Source organism: Mercenaria mercenaria, chromosome 8, assembly GCF_021730395.1.
Source record: "Mercenaria mercenaria strain notata chromosome 8, MADL_Memer_1, whole genome shotgun sequence".
In the NCBI taxonomy this organism is placed as follows: Eukaryota; Metazoa; Mollusca; class Bivalvia; order Venerida; family Veneridae; genus Mercenaria; species Mercenaria mercenaria.
Window position 1 is genome coordinate 35,767,521 of NC_069368.1, and position 20,172 is coordinate 35,787,692.

A 20,172-nucleotide genomic window follows, 5' to 3' on the forward strand; every position below is an offset into this window, starting at 1 on the left:
CCTTGCATGATCGTAAGAGGCGACTAATAGGGTCTTAACACTTGGTTTTGCAGTAACTCTGTGATTCCAGCAGGTATGCAAATTTTGATTCCATACCTCATGTTTTTATTTCAATGTAAATGAGATGTGGAACGAAAATTTGTAGTCCTGTTTGGCGCAATATAACCTATACTGTGTTGGTGTGCCATAAAACCCAAATAAATAAATAAATCTTTATCAATGTACAAATAATCAAATTTAATATAAGAAAATATCAACTGATCAACATAAACACAATATTACATCTTATTTAATACATATTCAATACAATTAAAACATTCATTATTTAACTCTTAAGATATTCGTGTATAGTCACATTCACTCCTCTTGCTAATTACTACGTCCAACATATATACTACCTATAATTGATAAACGTACATTCATTTCTACAAGTTAGGCCATGCTCTAGTTGTCAGATTGTACTCAGTGTTGTTATATCTTTGGGTCCTTTGAATTCGTGTAGTATAACAATTTTTACTGGAATACTCATTTTAAGGTATTAGATCACTAATACAGAACCTCGTTTTTGAAGAGTATGCAATTCCTACCATAAATACTTTTACTGCAATTCTTATGGGGGCGTAGGTTCAAGCCCTACTGGGACCAAATTTTTTTTTCCTTATTTTCCTTTTTTTCTAGCAAGTTTTTACTTCTTTCAAGACTTATTATTGATTTCTTGTACAAAAATGGAAAAAGATGAATCTTATAAGCAATTTCTTGGTGTTCAAAGTTAATTTACTACTTAAACAGAAGGGGTAGAGTTACACATCTTTAAAAATATTGAGTTACACGCAGTGAAAGTTCTCTATTTTGCTTTCACTCTTAGAGTATATATTGTGGAAGAAATTTAGGTATGTTTTACGCCTGCCCTAAGGTTATTTTAAATGGAATAAGCAAAATTCAAAACATAAACACAGCATTCGACCTTATTTTTTCAATGCTGAAGTATGAATTCTGTCTCATTAAATCTGTTTACTTGAGGCATAATAGAAAAAATGATATTGACATTTTTATTTTGTGTTTTATATTTCTTTACCAATAGTTTGATGTTTCTTTTATTAAAATTAATGGTAAAATGAGTTCTCTGCAAACGTTTTGGATAGTGGCTATCACTTTGAAATTTGTCTCTACTTGAGCTTGAGGAGATACCATAAGTTATACAAAATATATAAAAAACGGCACGGTAAAAGTTGTTTAAAAATTGCAAAATAGTGCAAAACACGGTCACCTTTCAGAATATACCAAGCAAAGGCCATTTTGTAAACATTACTATTAGTGATCTAATACCTTAAGCCGATGCTGAGGGCATGATTCAGAATGGACTCTCATGAATGGACTCGGTCAAACCGAGTCTGCTATTTAATTTACTTGATTGCGATCTATGCTTCTAAAGTTTCCTTTACATATTTACTTTTAACAGTTGACACATAAAGATTTATATTTATTCCATACCCAATCAAACAGGAAGCTGTTTTTCCAAATGTCTTTTCTATGGGATGTGATCACATGACTCTAATGATTTTATCTGTTTTTGTCTGTATGTTTGTAAATAGTTAATGGACTTTAAATTGCCTTCAACTGTTTGATTTTGTTTTATTTTTTACTTGAAATAGGGGATATTTAAGATAATACGCTTGAAACAACGTCAACGTCAAAATGTTACTACACAAGTGTAATACTAAAGATATGACCAGGCTTTATTTTATTACCATGACATCCAACAAGTGAAACAAATTTAAACGAATGTATACAAACATGTTAGATAGTTTACTAGCACTTTGCAAAATGTATTTGTTTCATAAACTTACATAAAACCAATACAGAACTAATCATATAATGAATAAGGACAGTAATTTGGACAGAAAGCATGCTTTCGTAATGTCGCATTGAAAGAAGTCCAAATTAAATAGATCCTAATTGTTCCATTTATGCCCATTTTCGTGAATTCGGGTGCTTAAATCACTCATTTTCGTGAATTTGGGTGCTTAAATCACTCATTTTCTCTGTTAGAATGAATTCTCTTCATGCAATGAGACAATTTTCATATGTATTTCCCGAACGTCAAATCGAAACGAAAGTGGTGGTTATTTGCGGACAAAAGTTTTCTCAGGAAGCAGACAACCACTGACTGGCATTTAACTGGAAACAACATAACCCTCTGTTTGTGAAACAAACTCACAAGAGTTGATGTAGGAAAAACGTGCCTTTCTCTATAAACCGTAAATCAGGTGTAATAGTTTATATTAGCGAAAGAAGGATTTGAATAAGTGGCTTTTACGTCTTTTATATTGAGACTAATACTTATCTACGATAACCTCATCCTGAGTGTAATCGAATATGGTCATGCGAAATGGTGACGTCATTGTCATTGCAACAAACAGATAATGTCAGCCTTTTATTAAAATGCATTTCTATCATTTCGGTATTATCCATAAACTTTAATCATAAAAATATTTTGCTTAGATCATTACTGGTTTTATTTGTTTTTACCTTTCACTCGAAAGATTACAAACCAAGTATGTAGGAATATAATAAGATTTAAAGTATCTAAGAAAAAAAATGTTTTTGTTTGAAGTAAAAAAAATGATAAAGATGTAGTCCAGAAGTCTAAAAAGTAATAATACAAGTAAAGAAATATAAGTACAGATGTGTGCTATCTTGAAACAACTTCTACCAAAATCATGTCCATATATTGTATCAATAATTTTACGATACTTCTCGCTTATAAAGTGCTGCACAACTGCTGGGTCAACTTGAACTCATTTTATGTTAAAAAATATTACTTAAAATTATACTTTAATAGGTAAGGTATTCTTGAATTACCTTTGAATGTACAATATTTTGAAAAAAAAACAACAAGATATACATATTTATTCATTCATAAAAAGAGCAAATTACATTGCTTCCATTATCACAATGCACTGGTATTATTTACAGAATAAGAACATCACATTTACAGTAAGCATTCATACACAAAATAATATAAAATATAAAAATAAAAGAAAAAAACACACCAGCATTTACACAAAATGTTTTCATTTTGAATAACTTAATTGTAATTTACACACTTACTTCATTGTTGTTACATATTATTAAAATTCATATAATCCTCAAGTCACTTGTTTCTATTTTTACTTTCGTTGAATATTTCAAGCTTGTTGAGATTTGTTTAAACTCTGTCTGTTGCTATGATACCGATTTACAGCAAGTACTATTCATAAAAACGCATGCATTCTTGTGTTTACATATAAATGTAGTATTATATGAATAACGAATTGAAACGTTGGTCAGAATCTGGGAACACCTGAACCATTGTTATTAACGAACACAAATATGGTCACAACATTTTAGAAGTAGTGTTAAGTTAGAAAAAAATACTGTTAAAATAAGTGCCAAAATTAAACTTACTGCTTTATTATACCTAGGATTTTCAAATGCTTGTATGACGTTTAGAAGTATGGTTAACATGGCAAAAACATCATTTAATCATCGCTATTTGCAAAACAAATGGTGTTTAAAATTTCATTCTTGACGAAATCGGAGTACGAGGAGTATGATCATTGGTAACAGTTTGAAAGATTGGGTTTCACAAAATGTTTAAAACGTTGAAATATATTACTGTATATGTACTTTGTAAATTTTAAAAATTATTACTTTGTCAAAATACAGAATATCTAGTAAATGGTCAATGTACAATGTATTCTTAATATGGTGTCTAGAATTCTGGTACCTGACCTGTTGCTTTTATTTGCGACTATAGGCTCGGTAACCGATTTAAAATCTCTCAAAAAGTGGCAAAAGCATCTATCTTGTCTTACCAAATTTATTTTAATTTTTCCTTTTAAAACAAAGCAAGATTAATTTGTACCGCTTTAGCTTTTCTTTGCACATTCATCAGAGGAAAGACTTGTAACAGTTCTACAGGCAGAGTTTTGAACCATCTCAAAGTGAAGCATCGTTTCTTGTCCATTTTCTTTTGGATACAAAAGGCGCGACGCGACAAGTTCCTATCTCTATATTTGTAAAACGATATACAAGTTTCATTCTTTTTCTTTTTTATATTTTGGTTTGAAAAACAACGCTTACTTTTATATTACGATTAAATATTGTTAATGTCCATGTAAAAAGTCTATCTAAACGTGCTAACTAAAGGCTTTCACTTATTACACGCCGATTTCTAAAAACAAAGAATAAGCACATCACAACTTGCTTTTGTGTGATCACATTAAAATGGCATAATAAACCTTTTGGTTTCTCCATTATTAAGTGTGTAAAAATGCAGACAAGGACTTCTATTTACAGCATTATAACATTTTCCTTGTCAATGGATATACATGATGCAATTTTGCTTATCAAACAGAAAAAAAAATGTTTTAAAAGAATTTTTCAAATGTATACAGGGTAACTTTTTACAGACTTTTGTTTCTGTGAATAATTTCCACAAACATGATTCGAAACATTTTAAATACAGATTCAGAAACTACAACAAAAAGCAAGTGAGCCGCGCCATGAGAAAACCAACATAGTGGGTGTGCGACCAGCATGGATCCAGACCAGCCTGCGCATCCGCGCAGTCTGATCAGGATCCATGCTGTTCGCTAACAGTTTCTCCAATTCCAATAGGCTTTAAAAGCTAACAGCATGGAGCCTGACCAGACTGCGCGGATGCGCAGGCTGGTCTGGATCCATGCTGGTCGCACACCCACTATGTTGGTTTTCCCATGGCACGGCTCAAGTAAACTCCACATATTGATTTTGATGATATTATTTCATTACTGCAACTTTGGAATGTCAAAACTTGTTTATATCACTATAGTGGTAGATGTCTGTCAAGACGGAAATAACGCCAACAAAACGAGTAAAGTCACAATACATGCTGTCTGCAAACGTAACAATATTGTCGTCTGCTTTATTACGGAAGCGTTGGCTGACGAACGATAGCTGTCACCCGCACCCAGGTACCCTGTAATTAGACAATAATGGTAACAGACATGTTATATCTACAGTTACATTAAATTTTCAATAAGTGTATAATAAAATTATCGGTAGCAGAAGTGGAGTGTTCTTTTTGATTAAAATTTTCAGGTGTTCAATAATTTTAAAAATAAAACTCGTTAATATTATAAGGAAACAAATGGATTTTATCTAAAACTTTTTTTGTCTCGAAGGCCCAGTAGTGGCTTTAACTCTTGAATTATACATTATATTACTTGTATGTCTATAGATTACTAGGCAAGAAGTAATGTAACAGCCCAATGCTGAAAAAAATGTTGTTGTTGATGATGTTATTATTATTGTCGTTGTTGTTTTACTATTGTTGTTGTTGTTGTTGTTGTTGTTGTTATTGTTGCTGTTAAACCAAATGAGATATTTCAATCTTTAACTGGTTCTTTGACTATTTTCTTAAACAAAGTGGCTTTCTTATTTTAATACTTATTGCGGCTTCCTATATATTTCCAAGACTTTAAAAATACATCCTATATATTCTCAGGTAGTCCTTTAAGTGACATTTACTTATATCTTGATTTTTGTTATGCAATTATGGTTGAACAAGTTAATTAATTTACTTTGATCTGAATTGAGAATTTCTTCATCCGTTATCTGGTGAAAAAAAAACAACAGCGTTACCGGCCAGATGGAAATTTAATAGCATTATAATTCAAATACACATCAGATGACTCCATTGTTAACTGAAGAGAGTTACGTGTTAAAATGTGTTTTGTATGTTTGAAGAGACTAAATCTACTTTTGTGTTTTATACTTCCAAAGCATATATGAGCAAATCTTATAGACAACAGTGTCGCCATGTAGCGGATGTAGAAAGCCTCCCCGTAGTTTTACTCAAGTGTTATTATATTCTTGCCTGATACTTTGCGATCAAAGAGTACATTCACATTGTTTTTTTTGTGTGTGTTTTTTTTTCAATCATAGAATACCTCTCATGAACTGACTCAGTTAAGCGGACTCTGATAGCATTTGCTTGGTTACATTCTATGGTTCAGAATGATCTTATAGAGTTTATGACATATAAAGTGATTACCATATATGTGTGTTTGTATCCATGTTTAAAATCTGATCTTTACCAAACCAATTATAACCCTACACAGGTCTAGTTTCGAGTAGTCCAAATATATAAATTCATATTTTTTCTTTCCTTCCTCAAACCCTTTCTCAATAACATCGTGTTTTCTTGTACTCTACCGCGTTTCAGTATGTTTTTGATAGCATTGTATCGAAATCTCATGCTAGATAAAAATGTTGGTGTAAGAACTTTATGTCTCGACACTGGAAGAAGCGAAAAAGAGTAACTTTAAAGGGTTATATTTAACGAATCGTAACTTTATTAAATAGAAGTTAACATCCCTTGTTCTCAAAAATAACGATATAGTTCTTTATGAGAATATAAGTCTATGACAACCTGATATACCAGAAAATGTCGAAATAATGTTATTAAGTAAGTCTATTTTATATGAAATAAAGAACAAGCGGATTTAGTTGTGTTCACCCTAAGTCAAAAGTAATTGCATAAATGTAATCCTAATTGTGATGTAACTGATATCTTCTGATCAGTCTGAATGTAGGAAAGGTAGTTGAAATCAAGAACCGGTAAATATAAACGAAGGTAGCCAGTTACATTTGAAGGTAACTGGTCTCATGTCTAACTGTAACTAAATATTAAAAAAATTGTAGTAAATCTTTCCGTAGATAACCAATGTTGACACAACGATACTTTAAACTACGGTAAACAAAATTGTCGACATTTGCAGAGGGAGTTTGGGTATATATTCAGTATCTCAACATCAGCATGTGACTAAAACCTTTACAGAACATCATTTCAGACGAAATATAATATGTGCCTTCTAGTCCCCAGTTGCAAAAACGGAAATAGTAAAGAATGTAGTCCTGATTGTAATTAATGTCACGCAAGATCTTATTTTTATTGTAATCTACTGAACTGGTTGGACATATAACATATTTGTGCGTAATAACGATTTCGAAACTTTCACGCTTCCATAAAGACAATATCGTGTGGACGAGACTGGCTATATCATTGCCATGAATTAGAGGTAATGAAAACGGCTTTGAACAGAATTTATACCGGTTTATAACACGGCATTTTGAAAATTCAAAAATATCGTTTTAAACTTGACTGAGATTTCAACTCACTCTATCTTGATTAACAAGATATATATTTCACACTGTCTTATTGACTAGCAACAATTCAATAAAAGTTTTATTACATAACATAAGAAATTAATTTTCAGTTTTACTTTTAAAATGTCGACTTATTAGCCCATTAAAATGTGTTCAATGTATATCGGTCATACTGCACGATCCTACGGACCGGCAGTTTATGTAAACCGTCAAATAATGATATGTCTTAACTTTTTCTAAATTTTGCGCTCCGCTAGCCGTCGAATGATATTTCGTTTTTTGGTACTGTCAAGAAATCAAGGGTGATAAAAGGTGTAACAAAAATATGCAATTAACTTCTGATCCTATAATAAATGTAACTTGTAAAACGGTTAAAGACTGCACTTACCAGGTTGGGATGGATTTACTTTGTTGGTCTGAATCTTTCCGGAATTAAAAACTCCGGTGTCGGGTGAATTTATATAATCGTTTCCACGTTGACCTACGTTCAGCGGATGCGGACTAGAGGGCAGCAAAATACTGTGTGTTTTTGTTGAAGGCGGTTTTGTAGGTACGAAATATTCTGCAAGAAAGAGGAAGATATAAAGTTAAATTGTTTTAGGTCTGTGTAAGCATGTAATAACTTATAGTTAAATAGATTTTTATTATGTTCATTTCTTGTTCTGGAAATACTTAAATTTTGCTCGGGGAGAAGATAAATAACGATATATTAGATCTGGTGGATATGTGAAACAGTAACAAAGACCAGGAGTTCGATCTTTTCTCTCTGGCAATAAAAACTAGTATTGTGAAAATAACATAATATAATGGATGATATATTGCCCCCACTGGTCATTTTGAAATTACAGAAAATGGCGGAATAGACGAAAGTCAAAACTGTAAAAGTTTAAAAGGATGATGCAAATGAATGACTGACCATTTGAAAAGGCTTGTAACTACATGAAATAGCAAGAGGTCCATCATGGCCCAAAGACGCTCACTTGCCTTCATATCTCTAATTTGTATCATATAAAAAGTATAATGAAAGTATAAAATGATAGATAAGAACATGAAACAAAATGTATGGTATTGAGCACTAGAGTCAAAATAAAACATACTAAAAAACTTGAGTTAATTTTAGACGGTTCGGTCATTGAAAATGTGAAGTGTCAGAAAGTTCTAGGTGTATATATCGATGAAACTCTGTTTGGCATCCACGTTAGATCCGTGGCCATATAAACTAAACTCAAAAATTGCTTCTACTTAGAAAATTGCATTTTTCTTAACAGATGAGATGAAACTATTGTATTACAATGCATATATTATGTCAACCATGGAGTATTGTTGCAATGTCTGGGGACTTTGTCACAAATCGGACACTGATAAATTACATCTTTGCAGAGACGCGCTATAAAAATAATCACAAAATCAAAGTGTAGCAACTTTGAAGAAGTATCAAAAAATTCAAAACTTCTGTCTTTTGGAACAGGTGCAAATACCATATTTCATTATTAGTTGTACAAAAGTAAAACAGGAGATTGTCTATATACATTTCAGATTTACTACATTTTGTTCATAATGATCATTACAGTCTGCGCTCATCGAAAACATGGATCTTTCATATGTTAAACCTAAAGCAAACTACCTGAAACAAACATTTAGTACAAGCTGCACACATATGAAATCACTTCCTTCTTACATTAACTTCATAATAATAATATAACTACTTTCAAGCATAATTTAAAGAATTTTCATCTTGTTACACATAGTTTTTTAGCAATTAATTACTTGTAATTACAAGATTTTGTTGAATTGATGTTACTGTATTCGTTTCCAGAATAATAATATTCATACTAATTTATTATTCAAATCTGGAACTATTTATTATCTTATGGGAAGACTTTCTTTTTTGTATGTATCTTAAATTGTCATGTATAATCTTTGTGACGCATGGTAATTCTTTTAAAACATAGTTATTGTTACATTACGTTTATTTAAGACTTCTTTAATTGAGACGTGTTTGTCGAGAAAATTTAAGTAATTCTGATATGTGTATTTTTTGTATAAATGTTAAATTATAAATTGACTGTATGATTGTGTGTATGTGTGAATGTTATCAGTTGAAGGCCTATACTGGAAATAAGTTGTAAAATATCTGTATTTGTACACTTACTATGTCACCTTCAGAAAATAAAGTTATTATTATCATTATTATAAAGCAGGCATTTAAGCTGTTTAATCCTATAAACAGCAAACCAGCAACAAAAAGTATATAAATTTAAAGTTAAAACAGTGTTCTGAAAAACGCTACAGAATGAAATAATCACATAAACCATTAAATCCCACAATAATATTGCATATTTGCACCAATGTACAGGATTTATGAGAAAAACCAATTTCAAGTTTTAGTCTTAGGTGTTCAACTTCTTTTGTCGGCTAATAAAGACAGGCAGTATCTATGCAAGAGTGTGCAGCCCATCAATGCAGTCAGGGACAAAACAATTTTAGACAACTCAAGAGAGGTCAATTTAAGTGCACTTTGACACAGTTCGGTGAAAACCCATGAATGGAAGCAACATATCACATCTAGTAAAGATGCACAAAGAAGTACAACATTAGAATTTGTATGGCATATTAAATTTTGAAAAACTGACCATACATTAATATAAGAGATCGAGGTCGTTAAACATCAATAATCTGATTCATAAGATGAGCCGCGTCATGACAAAACCAACATAGTGGGTTTGCGACCAGCATGGATCCAGATCCGCGCAGTCTGGTCAGGATCCATGCTGTTCGCTAACGGTTTCTCCAATCCCAATAGGCTTTAAAAGCGAACAGCATGGATCCTGACCAGACTGCGCGGATGCGCAGGCTGGTCTGGATCCATGCTGGTCGCAAAGCCACTATGTTGGTTTTCTCATGGCACGGCTCAGATGAAGTATTTTGACGATTTTACTAAGTTAAGCTTTGGTGGACCCTACAAGGGATCAAGTTAAATCATTTGAATAAATTTGAGGGAGGCCCTTGTCAGGATACTACAGACCAAGTTTTTCCAGTAGTTACAAACGAGGAGATGGGAGATGTTTAAGTTAAAATTTTGACGACGGACATTAGATGATCTTTTAGTTCAAGTGAGAATGTGATAAATAGAATTCATTATACAGTAAATAAGTGTTTGATTATGAAGGTATTTACAAACATTGTATAAAGAAGATGTAAATAACACTTCTGATTAATGCCAACATCCAACATAAACAATCAAATCACGACAGTGGTAATTTCGTTTAATTTCAATAAGGGAAACGTAAACTTTACTAAGTATTCCAAAAAGTTGGTTGATTTGAGTTGTGACCATGTTTCTTCCAATATTTTCTAATACAATCTGTATTTCTTTCTGTATTTACATTCTCGGGAGTGGATTCTCTTGATATTGTGGTATATGTATTATTTATCGTGTATTTCAAAATATGACGTTTTATTTCATTTTGCAATACTCTTTTGCTGAAAAAGTGCAACAAACTGATCTTATCACGAAAAATAAATTGATGGCACGTAAAGCTTTTACGAAGAGTTTTCACAATACATATTTTATGCATGGATTACAATATTTGATGTCTTTTCTTTGGCCACAAATCTACATAACCAGCTTGTAAACATATATAAAAAATTAACGATTTTTGTAAAGTTTATTAGCGCCAGACCAGACCCTGTCATATGTCATTTTCTGGTCAGAATCACGTACTTGGAATGGTAATATGGAAAATAAAATTCATATTGCGGGATGATTCTCGGAGCCGCATTCGTCATAAAACTCAGGGTCGTGAAAATTTACGTGTCTTTTATTCATAGGTCGTATTGTGGTTTCTATTCATTCTGACACTGTATGAATAGCAATAAGGCTCATATATTGAAAGAAGATATTAAATATTGCAGTGTCTGAATATTTTATTCATTATACTCCTCAGTGACAATAATGTATACATCTAGAAAAAAAAGCTATGAATCACCAAATCCGTTGTAGAGTTTTTCGTTTTCGGGTTTTTCTTCTCTTGCTGTATAATTAGATAGATATATAATGTTAGTTAATGGTAGGAACAGTTGTTATTATTTTTGAAGGTATCCTGAATGTTTTTCATTTGAACAAAATTAGACATGATATCTGCGAAAATATGTTGTTTTCGCGCTTGCTGAAATACTCAGAAAGTTTCCGGATTCAGGACTTGTTTGCAAAATTGTGGAATTCTAAGGCCTGAAATGACAGAAATTAACAAAAATGAATTCTAGTACCCTTCCAAGATGAACCACTTCCCCCGCCCCCTCTCCCCCAACACCCACCCCCAAATAAATATAACATGTAAGCTTTGAAGCTCATTGGAACTGCTTATTTCTGCTTGAAACATATTATCAAATAATTTGTTAAGTAAATCTTAATATATGACAGACAAAATAAGTTCTTTTGTATCTATCGTATGTGGCTCTGCTCCCTCTCTGTTGCCTCGTGTCTGGCTCTTGCCAAGAATATCTTATCTTTGGTCAACTATAAAACTGTTGTGTGGTTTCAAGCTATTGTGTTAGCATTCCTCATTTTTAGATGAACTATGCTGTCTACTATGATAAAAACAGCAAAAACGGATGCATTGCGCATGCTCTAATTTAGGCAAACCGTTCCAGCTTGGTCTAATCGGACAGCCGTAAGTATGAGAAATGCGATTAAATGTTATGTCGTATCACACTAAATCTATTTTAAGCGTCCCCATTATTATCATACAAACCTGCCTACAAGGCAGGATAGAACAAATAAAATTTAGCTTCAGTATCAACGGCACCTAAATCTTGTCATAAATCAAGATACTAGCTAACAAAACAACAATAATTGTAAGGTAAAACAACTCAGCCTAACACCTACTCTCCCGGTGATGATAAATGTACATCCAACTTGGGATTGCCTTTTTGTAAAATGCAACAGGGAGAGAGTTTCTAAAAAAGCTGTTAGCTTCCTACTCAATCCTATATGTTTATATATGTAACACTGTAACAAATGCAATTATGTTGAATAAATATTGTTTAAACCAATATGCAACGTACAGTTAATTATTCTACACATCTAATGAAAACTTATTCAGTATAATCTCAATTATGTTAAACTTTAAGCGGATCATTCGTGCTGTTCTTGTTATTCAATAAACAACAATAAGACAAAACTGAGAAACCTAAATTACACGAAGTTATATAAAGAACTTAAGTAATGCTTTTCAAATTCCTTAAATTTAAATTCTGAGATTAATTGTAATGGCCTCCTATTAGTAATTACTGCTCAAAACAGACCAAGCGTTTGTTCTTTTTTAAATATATTAGAAAAGTACTATGTTAAATACCACCATTATTTTCATTTGCTGGGAACCAAATTGCGCCATATCTTGACTAGTTGGTGCTGTTCAATGGTAACGAAGTTCTGAGAGAGATAGAGACCCAACCTACATACAAATAAGGGTTTCTTAAGGTAGTTCTGCACGTTTAATAAACCGGAAGTAAAGGCGTAACGTCATTTATCCGGAATTTAACGCAGAATAAAGGCCGAACTCGGTGTACGGAAATCAAACTCCTTTTATGATTTAATGGTAACCCGTGAGTGACATCATTACTATTTTTCTAAAAGTAAAATATGATATCAAAAATGTCTTAAAATCAGCGTGCAATGAGCGGATATCTTTAATCATGGGCAAATATCTTTAAAAAAAACAAGCACACGGGCCTATACGTTTTATTTCACCATGTTATAGACCATATGTTTAAATTCCATTAAAATCTAAATTGTTGAAATTTTTTATATCAAAATTGTGATTTTCCTATAGACGCCCATTATGAAAACTTGTGTGAGGTCAAAGTTTTTAAAATCAGTCTAGCAAAAATATCAAGCACACGGCCCTATCTTTTTTTATTTGCCAAAGTTTCTTAACTTATTCTGAAGTTTTGAAAAATGAGGGTTTAAACAAATTCATTAGTTGATCCAAACGTGCAGAACTACCTTAACTTACAACAAGAAGTGGAACATAGATGTAAAACAAAGATACAGGCGTGACTGAAATATTTAAATGTAAGTCTGTTATATCCTTACCAGTCAATAAAATAGTGTTACTATCTGTTCCTAATGCATTGGAAGCTTCGCATGTATAAGATCCAAAGTCATAATCCTCCAAGTTGATTATTCTTAAATATATTGCATAAGTGAAATGGTCCTCTTTGTAAAGGTCCGTCCTATATTTCCAAGAGTTCTCCACCCCTTCTCCAACAGGCTTTCCATTTTTACTCCATGAACCAACACCATGTGGATAAGCGGCAATAAAACATTCCAGCATCACTTCCTTGCCGATCGATTGGCTCATTCTCTGCGGTGTTTTAAACGTTACTTCCGGTGGGACTGAAAGTCACAGAAAAAAAAAACATTATCTGGAATCTACTTTCCAAACTAGGTTAAAAAGCGCACAGTGTTAGAAAATATTAAGATATTAAACTTTAAACAAACAGTAAAAAACTTTCTCAAAAAAAATCAAGCATTCACGCATACACTTAAATGTTTCATAACAACAATAAGGTGTACGAATGCACCTATATCTTAGTAAAAATAAAAGATACAATTCAAATTTACTACATGTAGTAAAATTTACATAAAACAATACTATATATAACAAGAGCTGTCCGTAAGACAGCCAAGCTCGACTATTCGAAATATTGTCACAGAAGCAGGAAATTATTACCCGACAGGTTAAATATTAAAAGAATTTTAAGTTCGAAAGGGGACATAATTTGACCAAAATGCATATCAGAGTTATGGCACTTGATGCTATCAATAGTTTTATAACCCGGAAGAAACATGTTAAGTTTCAATTCAATATCTGCATTAGTTTTGGAGATAGTAACATGCATGTAAAACTTTAACCAGAATTTTCTTACTCCAAAAGGGGGCATATTTTGCTCAAAATACATGTTAGAGTTATGGAACTTGACCCAGTGAGGTTGGTAATTGACCTAGGAAAAGAATAAATAAGTTTCAAAGCTATATGCCTTTGGTAATAACTGTATGTACTTGCACGCAAAACTTTAACCAGGATTTTCTAAGTCCAAAAGGGGGCATAATTTGCCCAAAATACATGTCAGAGTTATGGCACTTGATTCTATCAACTAGTTTTATAACCCCAAAGACACATGTGAAGTTTCAATTCAATATCTGCATTAGTTTTGGAGATAGTAACTTGCATGTAAAACTTTAACCAAGATTTTCTAAGTCCAAAAGGGGGCATAATTTGCCCAAAATACATGTCAGAGTTATGGGACTTGACCCAATGAGGTAGGTAATTGATCTAGTAAAAGAAAAAGTAAGTTTCAAATCTATATGCCTTTTAGTAATAGATGTATGTACTTGCATGCAAAACTTTAACCAGAAGTCCAAAAGAGGGCATAATTTGGCCAAAATGAAGGTCAGAGTTATGGCACTTGATGCTATCAACTAGTTTTATAACCCCGAAGACACATGTGAAGTTTCAATTAAATATCTGTATTAGTTTTGGAGATAGTAACTTGCATGTAAAACTTTAACCAGAATTTTCTAAGTCCAAAAGGGGGCATAATTTGCTCAAAAAACATGTTAGAGTTATGGAACTTGACCCAGTGAGGTTGGTAATTGACCTAGAAAAAGAATAAATAAGTTTCAAAGCTATATGCCTTTAAATGATTGCTGTATGTACTTGCATGCAAAAACTTAACCAAGGTGTGACGACGACGCCGACACCGACGCCGACGTAGAATAGCTAGACTATTCTTTGAATAGTCGAGCTAAAAAGTATATGAAATAACATTAGGTAACACGTATATGCCCAATTCGCTATTGTAGTATTATCTCTTAGCGAATCATAAACATTAACTGATCATATAGCCTTTTGACTTCAGAAAATGACATCAGTATATGAACCGTTATGTACTAAATAAAGTTATGATATTTTAAACATTTTTAAAAACTACGATTTGTATACAGATTTTACATAAATGACTTGTTGGCGATATGTATCGTCTGTACAGAAGTATATAATACATCAGATTAACTTATTAATGATATAAAATAATGTGCAAAATTGAAACATATGGCACTTAACCGTCCAACACTTAAACACATGTTCTATGTTTCATCATATTTACGAAGGCTTTACAGATTGCTTTGAATAACTTGCCCCCTCCCTCCAACCATATAGGTTCGAAACATTGCTTGTTGAATAGCATTCGGAAGGGAACCCGAGATCTTGAAGAAGTCGCCTTATGTCGTAAATTGTGGGTCGGCGTCACTCTAAACGAAGTAAAAAAAAAACAACTGAAAACTTACATTCCACTTCAACATTCATCACGCGGCGCACGGGCTGTGCAATATTATTAGTAGCCTCACACTCGTATAGACCGCCGCAGTATCGGGATATATTATGAATAATGAGAAGTTCTCCCGTCGTTCCAACATCTGCAAAGTAAAACATGATAAAAGAGAGAAAACATTAAATATTTTACATTCATTAAAAAAACCCCAAAACTTTAAAATAAAGCGTTTTGAAACCTTTATTCCTCCATAAAAATTGTAGAACGAGATCTTTCCTTCTGACATAACTTCTAAATGATCGCGATGATTTAGCGACAGCCTTACGACTGTAACACATGCAGTGACATTTATTCAAAAATGTCTACAAATGCCTTCCTTAGGAAATGAAAAACAATGTGTTCACTGTAAACAGGTGATCTTTCGATACTTGTAAATTGCAGCTGTTTGTGATTAAACTACAGAAGGAAAATGGCCTTTATAAACAGGTTTTATAGTGATGGTCTCTATTTGAAGGTGGTCTTAAGCACAAGTCTGATTGTATTTATTCGTTATACGCAGCCATTTTGGATAGTCTAATGTCGACTGTATCGCATCTTCAATTGATTCATTTAAAGTCTCAACTTTTTGAAGAGTTTCTGGGGATTAAAAGATTTCTTGCCTGCATATTAACGAATGATTCATGCAACTTTAATCTGACTGACAACTGTAGATTTTTGCACAACAAGTCTCAAGACGGAAAGAAGATAAAAAGTTTTCCTGCAAGCTTAAACTTCAATTATTGACTCATAATAGAGATTTTGAATAGCCAGATATAATGTAATATCGACGTTTCATTTATAAAAGTGGTATATCACTCTAACTTCTGACAATGCGACCAATTAATCAAACGGGCTGGAATCTTTCCTACAGCAAGATGTCCCTAACTCCTATCATCTATTCTTCTTAGCTTCAGCAGTAGAAATTGCTATGGGCAAATTATTTTACATTTCTATTTGACCGTCACGAGTATATAAGATGAGCAACAGTATATATATCGTACTTAAGTGATTTGTGTTACTTGAAATTTTATGCCGTAATTTTGTGAATTTCAAAATCATAAACAAGAGCACCGCCTTGCGGGTGCTGACGCTCATCTGATATTTTTTTGTAGAATAGAAAAATTGTCCTACCCATGATTTTCTAAGTCCAAAAAGGGTCATAATTCTTGCAAAAAGCATGATGGAGATATGTTTCTTTATGTACAAAGTCAGCTTATGATGGTGAACAACTGTTGCAAGTTTCAAAGCAATAGCTTGAATAGTTTAGGAGAAAAGCTGACCTAAACATAAAACTTAACCAATAAATCTGATATTTTCTAAGTCCAAAAGGGGCCATAATTCTTGCAAAAAGCAGGACAGAGTTATGTTTCTTGCTGTACATGGTCAGCTTATGATGGTGAACAAGTGTTGCAAGTTTTAAAGCAATAGCTTTGATAGTTTATGAGAAAAGCTGACCTAAACATAAAATTTAACCAAGAAATCTGACTTTCTAAGTCCAAAAGGGGCAATAATTCTTGAAAAAAGCAGGATGTAGTTACGTTTCTTGATGTACAGGGTCAGCTTATGATGGTAAACAAGTGTTGCAATTTTCAAAGCAATAGCTTCGATAGTTTAGGAGAAAAGTTGACCTAAACATAAAACTTAACCAAGAAATCTGATATTTTCTAAGTCTAAAAGGGGCCATAATTCTTGCAAAAAGCAGGATGGTGTTATGTTTCTTGCTGTACAGGGTCAGCTATTGATGGTGAACAAGTGCTGCAAGTTTCAAAGCAATACCTTTGATAGTTTAGGAGAAAAGTTGACCTAAACATAAATCTTAACCAGGCAACGCCGACGCCGACGCCGAAGCCGACGCCGACACCGATCAAGTGATGACAATAACTCTTCATTTTTTTTCAAAACATCAGATGAGCTAAAAAGACTGTATTTTCTCTTTATATGCCTTAAATATCATTTTTGTTGAAATAGGTTACAAACTTGGTTTATTTGCAAACCTCAGTGATGATAGACTCTGTTCTGCTCAACAGTGATACCTATGTCAAAATAAGCCCTTCTACATGATTTAAAACGGCAAGAAAAGTCTGTCTGTGATTGCTATATAATAAGCCGATCTATGCTGTGTTATAAAGCGCTTTTACCACAGTAAAAATTGCTTGACAGGAATGACTTCTTATTCAGTTAAGATATACTGCCTTGGTTTATATCAATTCATGTACACTCATTTTGGAATGTTATCATCCGTGCTAAATTAGCATATGTTGTTTTATTATTCTGTAGTAACAACAAATATACTAACCGTTGATGAATGATCATCTACTTTGACGAACATAATAACAAATGGCTTTAATACAATAAAAACATGTTGCCTATGTGTTCTGTTTTGTTAATTGCTACCGACTTCATGTCTCTAGGGAACCAGTTGCCATGCATTATGTAATTTTATCAGTGTTTATTCAATAATGTGCATGTAATGATTTTAGATTTCGAACACTGGAATGTCCACAGTATCAACTCGCTTAAATTAGCAAAAAGGATATTCAAACGAAGCACTGAGTTTAACAGTTTAAAACCACAGACAATGTTGTTGTCTTTGTTGTTGATGATAATGATAATGATTTTGATCCTTTTGGAATGCTATCATGTTTGTCTTAAAGGTTCTCTATTTTGCACGTTTTGTACATGCTGGCTATTCTGTCTTCCCATTTTATGTACATGTTTCTCTTGTTTATGTTTCCTCTCTATAAACTCATTTAGTATTTGCTTTCCTGAACATAAATGTGCTTGTAGTGTGTTTCAGATAATCTCATTGAATATTTGCGTTCTGATGTGTGTTTATTTATCCCCCCGCCAAAGGCGAAGGGGATATTAGAAATGCTCTCCGTGCGTGCGTGCGTCCGTCCGTCCGCAACGATCTTTGTCCGGAGCATAACTTCAAAAGTACTGGAGGGATTTTCTTCAAACTTCATACACTGATAGAACACATTGGGAGGAAGTGCAGTGTGCAAGAACAATAACTCTACCTTGCCTATTTTTTGAGTTATTCACCTTTATCTTATTTTCTTAAAACATTTTGTCCGGAGCATAACTCCAAAAGTACTGGAGGGATTTTCTTCAAACTTCATACACTGATAGAACACATTGGGAGGAAGTGCAGTGTGCAAGAACAATAACTCTTCCATGCCTATTTTTTTAATTATTCCCCTTTATATTAGTTTCTTAAAAAATTTTGTCCGGAGCATATCTTCTTCATGTATGGAGGGATTTTGATATATCTTGGCACAAATGTTCACCACCATGAGGCAGGGTGTCTTGCACAAGAACAAGGTCCCTAGGTCTAAGGTCAAGGTCACACTTAGAGGTCAAAGGATACAAGAATGAAAACCTTGTCCGGAGCATTTTTTCTTCATGCATATAGGGATTTTGATATATCTTGGCACAAATGTTCACCGCCACGAGGCGGAGTGTCATGCGCAAGATCCAGGTCCCTAGGTCTAAGGTCAAGGTCACACTTAGAGGCCAAAGGTCAGATACAAGAATGACTTTGTCCGAAGCATTTCTTCTTCATGCATGGAGGGATTTTGATGTAACTTGGCACAATTATACATCATCATGAGACGAAGTGTCATGCGCAGTTCCCTTCTTTAAAATTACTTCCCTTTGTTGTTACTTTAAATAGCTTTTATTGTAACTTTTTCATTACTAGTTGTAGGGAAAAATCGAGACCACTTTTCTGTAGTACAACATGAATGCTACATCCAATTTTGAGGTGTATTTTGACCAATCTCTACCTGGTAAAGATTTTTGGGTGGACTTACAATTTTTTTTTTTTTTTTTTTTTTTTTTTTATAATAACTTTAACTTTAACTAATAATAAGATTAACTTCCATTAGTTGTTACTTATAAATAACTTATATTGTATCATTTTTATAATTGACCGTAGGGAAAAAACAAGACCACTTTTCTGTGGTACAACATAGATGTTACTTTCCAATTTTAGGTGTGTTTTAAGGTATCTCTACCTGGTAAGGAGTTTTTTTGTGGACTTAGAAAAACAAAAGACTTACAATGATTACTAAACAACCACAAAATTAAAATTCCATTTGCAAATACAGCTGCTAGAGTAAAGAAATTTGCTGTGACGGGCGTATATTGTGACATTCTGGCACTCTTGTTCCCTGTTAGCTTTCCATTCCTTCTTTTTACAGTAGCCATATAGAAAAACATCATAGCTATACTGTTCATGAAAATTAATAAAATTTAGCAGTAAACCTGCTCACCACTGACTATTCTTCCTTCCACATCTTTAAAACCCCTGATGCGGACCACAACTAAACGGTTCTTCAAAGCTTTCCCCAAAATTAATACTTTCAGATACTAACTTGCCAGGAACTTTAGCCTTCAATTATAATATGCCAGGCGGGGGGATAAGCCATGTCTAACATGGCTCTTGTTGTCTTTCAGAACCTCTTGAATTATTGCATTCTTTGACTTGATGTGCCTGTAGTGTGTTCCATAACTGACTGAATTATAGTGTTCTTTAACATAGTGTGCTGAAAACTTGACGGGTGTGTACCAAGTTGAATACTTACGTTTTTTTAACTT

The 20,172-nt window shown here is 33.1% G+C and overlaps 1 protein-coding gene across 1 annotated transcript in view; it reads right to left on the minus strand.

Moving 5' to 3' along the window:
- Nucleotides 1–222: 222 nt before the first annotated feature.
- The window catches only part of LOC123566584 (neurotrimin-like), a 114,555-nt gene continuing 94,605 nt past the window's right edge, over nucleotides 223–20,172 (minus strand). Inside the window, exons 5-8 of the mRNA XM_045360830.2 lie at nucleotides 15,548–15,676; nucleotides 13,292–13,594; nucleotides 7,583–7,756; nucleotides 223–5,002 (exon numbers count right to left, since the gene is read on the minus strand). Coding sequence (XP_045216765.2) covers nucleotides 4,869–5,002; nucleotides 7,583–7,756; nucleotides 13,292–13,594; nucleotides 15,548–15,676 — 740 coding nt within the window. The 3' untranslated portion in view covers nucleotides 223–4,868. The remainder of the gene's footprint in view (nucleotides 5,003–7,582; nucleotides 7,757–13,291; nucleotides 13,595–15,547; nucleotides 15,677–20,172) is intronic.